Consider the following 10,007-nt stretch of genomic DNA (forward strand, 5'->3'; position numbering starts at 1 on the left):
ATAAATATTATATATATATATATATATTTATTTATATATATATATATATCGACTTTGCTTGTTATACCGCGACGAACATACACAGATTACATGGAAAGTTTATTTATAAACTGTTACTGACGGGGTTTTTTTATACAGAAGCGCACGCGTGCACGCTGTTGAGTACGCCTGTTCGCACATGTTCATGCTGATATCTTCTCTACCTGTTTCTCGGAATTAGGTGGATGCTATCCCCTTACGATCATCGTGGGTGATGTCCTGTGCGTATGCACCATCCGGGAACTTTGTAGCCTGTGGTGGTCTAGATAACATCTGTTCAGTTTATAACCTACGATCAAAAGACGGGACATCCCGTGTTACACGAGAATTGGCCAGTCACAAAGGTATACATATTGTTATTGTTGTTATTTTGTTATTTCCAATGTATACTGTTTTTGTGCGCGTTGCATTTGTGCGTTCTAAGGTCGTTGCCTATTCCCTTAGGAATAAGCGGACGATATAGCTACGAATGCACAGTTATGTCGGTTGATATATACAATAGTTGTTAGACTCGGATGATATACAACACTTTCGAAAAGGGTTTGTACACCCTAATACTTAGTTGCCGTCATACCGTCACGGTCACTGTGTATGCGTTCTATGTCTAGCCGTTTGGATTCAGCTTGCGCGTCTGACATCAGTGTCCAGTAATGATATAGGTGGGGGTTTTATCAGAACTGTCTACAAAGCCTGATATCAGAGAATAGTTCGGTACGGCTGCTTTTTAGAGGTCGAATTCAGTCTTTGTTCTTTTCTTCAGTCAGTATCACGGTAGTTGCACTTCGTTATTGTCCGCTGGGTATTTGAAAACAACGCAATGTCATCCCTGCGTGTTTCTTACCTGGAGGGTTTAGCACATGATGCATGGATTGGACGTGACAGCTGTGAGCTATACATATTGACACAGTGACAGCTATAGCCTATACATAGTGACATTGTGACAGCTATATCCTATACCTAGTGACACTGTGACAACTATAGGCTATACATAGTGACACTGTGACAACTATGGTCTATACATAGTGACACTGTGACAACTATAGTGTATACATAGTAACACTGGTGACACTGTGGCAATTATAGTCTATACATAGTGGCACTGTGACAGCTATAGTCATATAGTGACACTGACAGCTATAGGCTATACATAGTGACACTTTGGCAACTACAGTCTATACATAGTGACACTGTGACAGCTATAGGCTATATAGTGACATTGTGACAGCTACAGTCTAATCATAGTGACACTGCGACAGCTTTAAGCTATACATAGTGACACGGTGACAGCTATAAGCTATAAATAATGACACTGTGACAGCTATGGGGTATGTATAGTGACAAGTGAGAGCTATAGTCTGTACATAGTGACTCGGTGACAGCTATAGTCTATACATAGTGACACTGTGACAGCTATAGCCTATACACAGTGACACTGTGACAGCTATAGTCTATGCATAGTGACACTGTGACAGCTGTAGGCTATGCATAGTGACAGTGTGACAGCTATGGGCTATGCTTAGTGACAAAGTGAGAGCTATAGTCTATTGATAGTGACATCTATAGGCTAGCTTAAAATACGAAAGTTTCAACTGTGTTTATGTTTGTATTGCGGTTTGCTTTCTACCAAGTAGCGTGTGTAGTGGTAGGGAATGGTTGCAGCACTTTCTGCTTGACTGTCATCGATTATTCCTTAACAATTGGCTGGGTAATGTAACGTTGCATTAAACATCAAATCCACCGTCACAATCAACGACCTTGTGGTTTTCAATTGATGGTAGTGTGAGAATTTGCCATGGCACTCGTGGCGTGTAATATTGTTCGTAAATCTGATCTCAACTTCGTTGACCATTGTACCGTGTTCAGGATATCTGTCTTGCTGTCGATTTATAAATGACAAGGAAATTGTCACGTCCTCCGGAGATATGACTTGCGGCTTGTGGGATGTCGAAACCGGAAAGATGAAAACATCCTTCACTGTATGTTGAAGCTGTGTATATACTGACGGCATATCTGTGACGTTGAACTGCACGTACTCAATCGAGTTATATTCACTTCTATCCACTTACGGGACTACTTTTATTTTCATTTGTATTTGGCAGCCATGACGGTCAAGTCATATACCCCACTGTCTGTGTGCCAGCGTTTTATTACGTGTACGATACTGTTTGCAGGATGCGTCCGCTCAATATGAATTGACAATGGTGAGATGGTGACATGTTTCCCAATGCTTAATACTATGTACCGGACATATTTTCATTTTTATCTCAAGTTTACAATTGTGGAGGTAGGATTAGTCAGGTTACACTTCTAACTTATTAGGTTTGAGAGATGCGATGGGGTTGTGGCAGGGGGTTGTTTTGTAGGTTGGGGCTGTTTGTGGTTGCAATAACACGTCCTGTACAGCGGTATCAACAGTTTTCTTCATCATTTCTATTGATCAAATTTCTATGTTTTTTTGTATAAATAAGTCAATCATAGCTAGATAGTCTTGTGTTCACAAGTACGTGTTATTCCTGTTTCTGAGCGATCACTCGGTGTCATACATCGCCTGATCGGGCACGTCTGCTCCTTTGAGAAGTCGAGTCACGCAAGCTGAGATGATCGATGTAAATTAGACAATCCCAAGTCAGTATGAGGCCAAAGTAGTTGCTACCCGTTCATTTTTTAGACTGTCATAAATTGATCGCGCTCTGAAAAGTAAGCAGTTTACACTAGTCAAGAATACGACGCTGCTAAATATATTTGATAACTTTACTGCCTGACAGCTATCTCAAGCATAGTTACTATCACCAAAATCTATAAATATGACAAATATATATATATATATATATATATTATTTCTCTCCCCGTGTATGATTACTCTTCCCATAGATACCATATACAATACCCACAGCATCACTCACTCGACGCGCTGCATATATCCACTCTACCAGGGACACACCGGAGACTGCATGTTCCTGTCGCTGAGCAAGAACGGTGACAACACATTCGTCTCGGGTGCCTGTGATGCCGTTGCCAAGCGTTGGGATCTGCGCACCGGCCAGTGCATCCAGACCTTCACCGGACATGAGAGCGATATCAACTCAGTAGAGCACTTCCCGGACTCTATGGCGTTTGCCACCGGATCCGACGACAGTGATTGTAAAGTGTTTGATATCCGTGCGGACTGTGAGATGATACAACTGACCGAGGCTAAGCTGGTGTGCGGGATTACCTCCGTATCGTTCTCGCGCTCGGGCCGACTGTTATTCGCGGGTTACGACGATTTTGAATGTCACGTGTGGGATACATTGAAGGTGAGTGTGTATCCAAAGTACGTATCATGTACTACATGGTGTGTGTTGTATGTTAGTGGTTCGTGTGTGCATATGTAGTGTGTCAGTGGTATCGGGTTAGTATATCATATGCGTGGTTTAGGTGAGGTTGCAGAGTACTGTGTTGTCTGTTTATAGGGATTGTGATGCCTAGTTTTATATATAGATTGCTTTTTTCTACACCGTGAGTGGTTTGAAGTAGGTAACAAATACATATTTTCATATGCCTTCTGGCTTGTACAAATTACATGCATAAGTTCACGCACACGTACACACAAATATACATGCATACAATAGGTATCTGTGAATAATAAGGGAGTATTTATGCAGTGATTTTATTCTCGTTCACAGATACACGTACAGAATAATATTCAAATCCATACGAACATACATGCCTCCACATATGCACATGATTATGTATACATTAATAGATGTTTGAACAGATATACGTACACATGTACATAGTTAAAACATATATTCATACACACGCTGAGTTTTCAGTGATTTCGCTGAATGGGACTGCAGACATGTACAAACTCACTGACCCATATGAATATGTATATATACATATATCACGCACACATACACACACACATACATATATATATATATATATATATTATGCATATGTACATATACGTATGTATATATATATATATATGTAATTATATTTATTTATATATATATGTATGTATTTATATATATATATATATGTGTGTGTAATTTTATATGTATATAATATATATATATATATATATCTTTGTATAATTTATATATATTACATTTATGTGTATAACTAGGTGTATATGTTATAAAATTTATATCTATATTTATACGTATTCGTATATCTTCAGTATATATGCAAGTATTTGTTATCTGAATACGACATTATACGAAAGCATACTGCTGCAGATTACATACACACTGCAGATGATATCAATAAAAATACATTGAGTTGTCCTATACACTTATCCTCCTGTCTGCTAGAAGTATTTATGTATCAGACGTTGTGTCATATGCATACTGTGTGATGGTATTTTTATGTCTGCAAGTGCGTATGTACCAGATGTATCTTCATACACAAACCGTATAGTATTTTCCCCATGTTTATGGTCGTGAATGTGTATTCAAATCAATTTGTCGCAAACATCTAGCGCAGCCATGATCGGTGCTGATGTTTGAATGGGTTTGTGGTATCATGTTTATAAATGGCGCAGATCACATGGTCGTTTTATGGTTTTAGGGGTTTTCCGATGCACTCGTACCTAGACGCCTGAACAGGACAAATACGAGCATGTTTTAGATGGCTTTGCTATATTTTATATCTCATTTTGAGTTCAGGGACTGTTTCATCGTACGGAAAATACAAGGTTGGACGTTGTAAAGTGTTAAACGTGCCTTCTGGTGATTGGGGCGTATCCATATCCAATTGCATGCATGTGTGGCTATTATTTAAGATTTTCTTTAAAAATCGTCCGCACAGCATGACAAAGGCGACTTTGATATTCGTTGTTGTGCACTTTATTATTTAAATTTCTGAACGTTTGTAAACGTGATATTTGCGCATATCACGCTCTATTGTATGGATAAGCCTGCGTGCGAGTGCCTACACACATTTGCGCGCGTGTGTTTAACTTGAACAAGTGATGTGCAATACGTAGGCTGGCATATATATATACATATATACACTTTCATACATTGAATATATACATATATATATATATATTCATACAAATATACTTATATACACTTTCATACAATGAATATATATATATATATATATATGTTATACATATATTACATATACACATCACTATATATTTTCGTATGTATATATGTGTATGCGTGTATATGATGTATGTATGTATGTATGTGTATGTATGTTTGTTCTTTTGTATGTATTTATGCGCATGTTTGTATGTATATGTTTATATAATATATGTTTGGTTGGGAATGTATGATTATTCTAGTGTCAATCTGTATTATATAGCATCTCGTACCTAGAAGGGGCTTCTTTGTGTGAACAAAAACCTATTCTTTTAAAATGTCAAAAATTATTACTGTTTTGCCGAGTATATATAAACTTTGATGTACGTTTACACTATTGCTTTACCCCTAATTCGGCGCACACAACGCCTTTGGGAAACACTGACACACACATACACTGTTCTCGAACCTGTTTGTAGAGGCGCGTATGTACAACGACCTGTCGCCCATCTCTCACTTCCGTCCTATCCTAGTACTTAGTCGATTCACTGAGTCTGCGGAAGTATACGTATCGTTTACGGGCACACAAGTATTGGCATATACCGCTAAATTGCGTCTACCATGCGTGCTTTATTGATACGTATCAGCATTTATATAGATGTATATATTCAAACACTTCAAATATCGTATGTTCTTTTGGGGGGGATATACACAGCCAAATACGTACATGTACACATCGGTCTCTATCTACGTATGTTTTTATAAATTAACACATAGTATGTGTTGTGACAATGTATAGTCACAAAGATTTGTATTCACTTCTAAAATTATAAATCTGCCGATATATATTCATATTACATTCATTTCTAGATATAGAAGTAGAAGTAATTCATAAATTTATAACTGGATGCAGATGTGTACATAAATGGATGTATATCGTTATATGTACGAGTGTATGGATGTATGTATCATGTATGCATATGTATATGAATGTGCATATGCATATGCAAGTGAATAAGTAATATATATATATATATATATATATGTGCATATGGATATATACAAGCATACGGATATGTTTATTGTTTTTGTTCATCTATTTGTACATGCATATGTAAGTACATTAACATGTTCGGGTCTATTCTGATTTTCTGTGCTTCATGTTTTGGTATATGTATGCGTTGATGTATACGTATATTCTGTACTGTATATAGTATTAGATATATATATATGATGTATGCGTATATCTATATGTATACGTACATATATATTGATTGAAAGTTCAGAAGGTAAACTATCTTTATTAAATTGACATCCCTCATGCCTTTGTACTATTGTGCTCACATATGATGATAACGTTCAGGTACTTGTAGATGAATATGCTCTCGTGATTTTATGCAACTTGTATTGACTGACTGGTTTGCGTGTATGCTTACAGGGACAACGGGTAGGAGAATTGGTAGGTCATGAAAATCGAGTGTCATGTCTTGGTGTGTCACAAGATGGTATGGCGCTATGTACTGGATCTTGGGATTCGATGTTGAAGGTCTGGAATTAAGGATTAAGGTAAGTGTATTATCACACAGCGAGTAGTGGGTGGATTATCACAGCGAATAGTGGGTGGATTATCACAGCGAATAGTGGGTTGGAGCTATCAAATTGACTAACAAAGCGATATTCGAGGGACTTTTCTCGTTGGTTGAAGGGGCACTGTGTGTTTGCTGTTGTGTTTTGAGAAGTGTTTTATCTAACGTCTGGTGTGTTCCTTGTTACTGATTGTTACTTTCCCTTCCTTCCTTTCCCTTCCTGCAGACGAAAAACAAACAATGTTTATTTACTATCCCCCGACCCCACGGCTGCCTTGTAACTCGATGGGTGTTGTGTGTAAACATGTACATGTATATAAAGAATATTTCAACATAGTGAGATATACATATCACGTGTGCGCACATATCACACTGGCGATACCGCGGTCAACTTGAACACTCAGCAACAACGCTCAGTGGTCCCCTTAGCAGAACCAAGCTCACAAAGGTTCACAATCAGCCCTAGAACGTAAATTACGCGTTACCTTGGAAACGCGGTGTTACCATCAATAGTTGGCTCATAGTTTATAATACCCTATTTCAAGATGGGTCGATTAAATGGAGCTACGTAGTTGCTAATCTAGATGTTGGGCTGTATGATACAGTACGATGTTGTTTGTACAAAGTCTGGTCGAGGAAATTCTGGGAACAAACCGAATAAGTCCAGTCTCTACGAGGAGTTCGATGGTTGTAGAATATCCTATCCTGGCTGGGCAACACTTTAGAGTCAAGTTGTCGCCAGGAATAGTTTGAGGAAAACATTGTCGTTGGTGTAGCCGGTAGCGCCTGTGTTTGCAAATGCTTTAGTAACGAGTCCTTCAATCATTAGTAGATCAGTTTATCAGCCTTAGTATTTAATGCTATGGATTTTGCTTCAGGAACAACCGCAAACCCCTATAGAATTGCGCATGCTCATCTGTACGTGTATGCACGGATATCATACGAACATTCGAGTGCATACTTGTTTACGGCAATTTGCAATGGGTACCTATGCTCTGGTATATTTCATTGTTATTGATCCGCATCTGCCGTTTACTCGTACATGTACGGCTGCCGCGTACAATCGAAGTACATAACATTGTTAAAGTGTTCATACAGAGGTTGAGCGCTGACGTATAGTATTGATACCAGTATATGAATTCAGAACAGTTAAAAGGGAATTTAGCGCGGTACCAGCGAAGATTTCAGAATACTTCAAAAGGGAATTTAGTGTATTATGTACATGATGCCGTGCGAGTTCTAGCCCAGCCATTTTAGATTCTTCGAGATCAGCCACCAAAGAGAACTCATCCAATCTTAACATGCTTCAAGTTGAAAGTTGTGGTAAAATGTATCGTGTATTTGTTTCCACGTATACAACATTGTAAGATGACTTTGGAATATAACGAGTGTCCAATGCACCTTTGTTTGGCAGTTTGTCATGTTGACCCTTTGAAACAGCTTGCTTCTTTTTAAAATGTGAAAAATAATTATGTATATGAAAATAAAATGTTAAAGATGGCTCATGGCACGAAGCCAAGAATGCTGTGAATACCATGACCATCTAGAAAAAGTAGAAATTCTTAAAACACAAGGGAGAACGGACAAGTCAGAAAGACGTGAATACTGAATACATAATGCTCTGTCAAATAGTCGATATTTAGAACGTTGCCCGCGCGTTGGCAAGAGAGGCTAAGAGCTTTGTGAGAACGGATGCACAAGAGAAGAAGCATAGCACAGTCATACTCTTGAACTCTTCTCTCTTGTTTGAGAAACTGGAAACTGGAAACCTGAAACTATTCTAAAACTTGAAACGATAAAACACACAAGAATTGAAAACTGCCAGTGCTTGGAGCCCTGGGCCCTGGGCCTGGGCCCTGGGGTCGGAAGTCGGAACTAGTAGAAAGACGGGGTCTGGGAACTCGGATGGCCCAGCCGCCCAGACAGCAGGGCCACTGCCCACTATAAACCCAAGCCCCAGTGCCGCAGGGTGACACGGGTCAGTCAGTGGCTCAGTGGTGGACGGTGGATGTGTTGTATTTACTGTGAACAACTGTACATAAGATGTCGATCTGTTGATATCCAATTGGAATGCATAGCTTCCCCTCGTTGTTTTGTAACTTATGAGAGGAGTAAAAAGTGATATATTTTTTCTCAAAAAGGGGGTTTTTTATTCTTTTATTCTGTATGAATTTTTACATTTATGTAAATATTGTTCGTTTATATTAGACCCCCAAGGGGCATCACTCACACTGTCCTAGAAGCACCCAGCCCAGCCAGTCTTATTGTGCCGTTTATCTTTAGAAAAAAAACAGAAACAAAAACAAACTATTTTTTTTCGGGAAAGATTATCGTTCTCCCCTGCTGCCCTGCTGGCTGCTCTGGTGGGGTCATGTGAAATTGTGAGGATTGGAGCACGGGATTGTTCATACTGGTAATTACAAAATGATATATTTCAAATACGTTTCTGTCGCAAAGGTTTTAAGAATACGGACTTAATCCTAAATAGAGATTGGCTGTTGGTATGATCTTTGTGATCTATTTTGAAGCAAACTAAAAACAACAACAATTTGGAAGTCTAAAATACCAAATAGCTTTAGTAATAAAGCGGCAGGCTTTTTCTACTCCTGAAATCGGGTTCATAAAATCCTCGAAGTCGCGGACTCGCGTTGCGATGTATTTAAAATATTGTGTACATATTTTCAACAAGTATTGTCTACTGTAACTACTGGTGATACATGTAGACGCTGGCAAATCCGGCTACCGACTGCCGAGCATATTAATAACATAATGTTCACCTCAGGCTTAATCCTATTTGTTTTATGAGCTCCTGTAACTCTATCAGATAAGTCCACTTTGATGGCGAATGCCAGTACAGCTTACATCTCAGTATCGAGTTTGGGTCCAACTAAAAAGTTCAACCACAGGTCTAGTGCGAAGTAAAATTAACTATAGGTAGCGTGTGAGTTGTCAGAATGTCTCAAATGGGGATAAATCTACCCCATGGACAAAACACCATGCAGCAGCAACAACAACAACATCAACAAACTCGGAGATTCCAAGACGAAATGCCAACGCAGCAACAACAGGAACAATATGGTCAAGATTACGGACATACCAATCAACATTCACAGCAGTCACAACACAATCATCAACAGGCTTTGAATGGGTTTCCCCCACTAGAGGATGATTCACTCCTTACTTTGGGCGATGAGTTGTTGAACAGTCTCGCATCATGCGTGAGGTATGTGTGATTGTTTGAACGTTCTAGTGTATACGTATATACATACATACATACACACACACACACACACACACACACACATATATATATATATATATATATATATATATATATATATATATATATATATACATACAC

General features: G+C 38.6%; 2 protein-coding genes across 2 annotated transcripts in view; both read left to right on the forward strand.

Annotated features, from left to right (window-relative positions):
* Positions 1-6,618, forward strand: part of SARC_03296 (guanine nucleotide-binding protein subunit beta-1) — a gene marked incomplete at both ends in the record, with an annotated part of 8,331 nt that extends 1,713 nt beyond the window's left edge. The window contains 4 exons of the mRNA XM_014302918.1: positions 221-383; positions 1,903-2,015; positions 2,973-3,335; positions 6,499-6,618. Coding sequence (XP_014158393.1) covers positions 221-383; positions 1,903-2,015; positions 2,973-3,335; positions 6,499-6,618 — 759 coding nt within the window. The remainder of the gene's footprint in view (positions 1-220; positions 384-1,902; positions 2,016-2,972; positions 3,336-6,498) is intronic.
* A 2,982-nt stretch (positions 6,619-9,600) lies between these two features.
* Positions 9,601-10,007, forward strand: part of SARC_03297 (hypothetical protein) — a gene marked incomplete at its 5' end in the record, with an annotated part of 14,927 nt that continues 14,520 nt past the window's right edge. The window contains one exon of the mRNA XM_014302919.1: positions 9,601-9,869. Coding sequence (XP_014158394.1) covers positions 9,601-9,869 — 269 coding nt within the window. The remainder of the gene's footprint in view (positions 9,870-10,007) is intronic.

Source organism: Sphaeroforma arctica (assembly GCF_001186125.1).
Source record: "Sphaeroforma arctica JP610 unplaced genomic scaffold supercont1.165, whole genome shotgun sequence".
Lineage (NCBI taxonomy): Eukaryota > Ichthyosporea > Ichthyophonida > Sphaeroforma > Sphaeroforma arctica.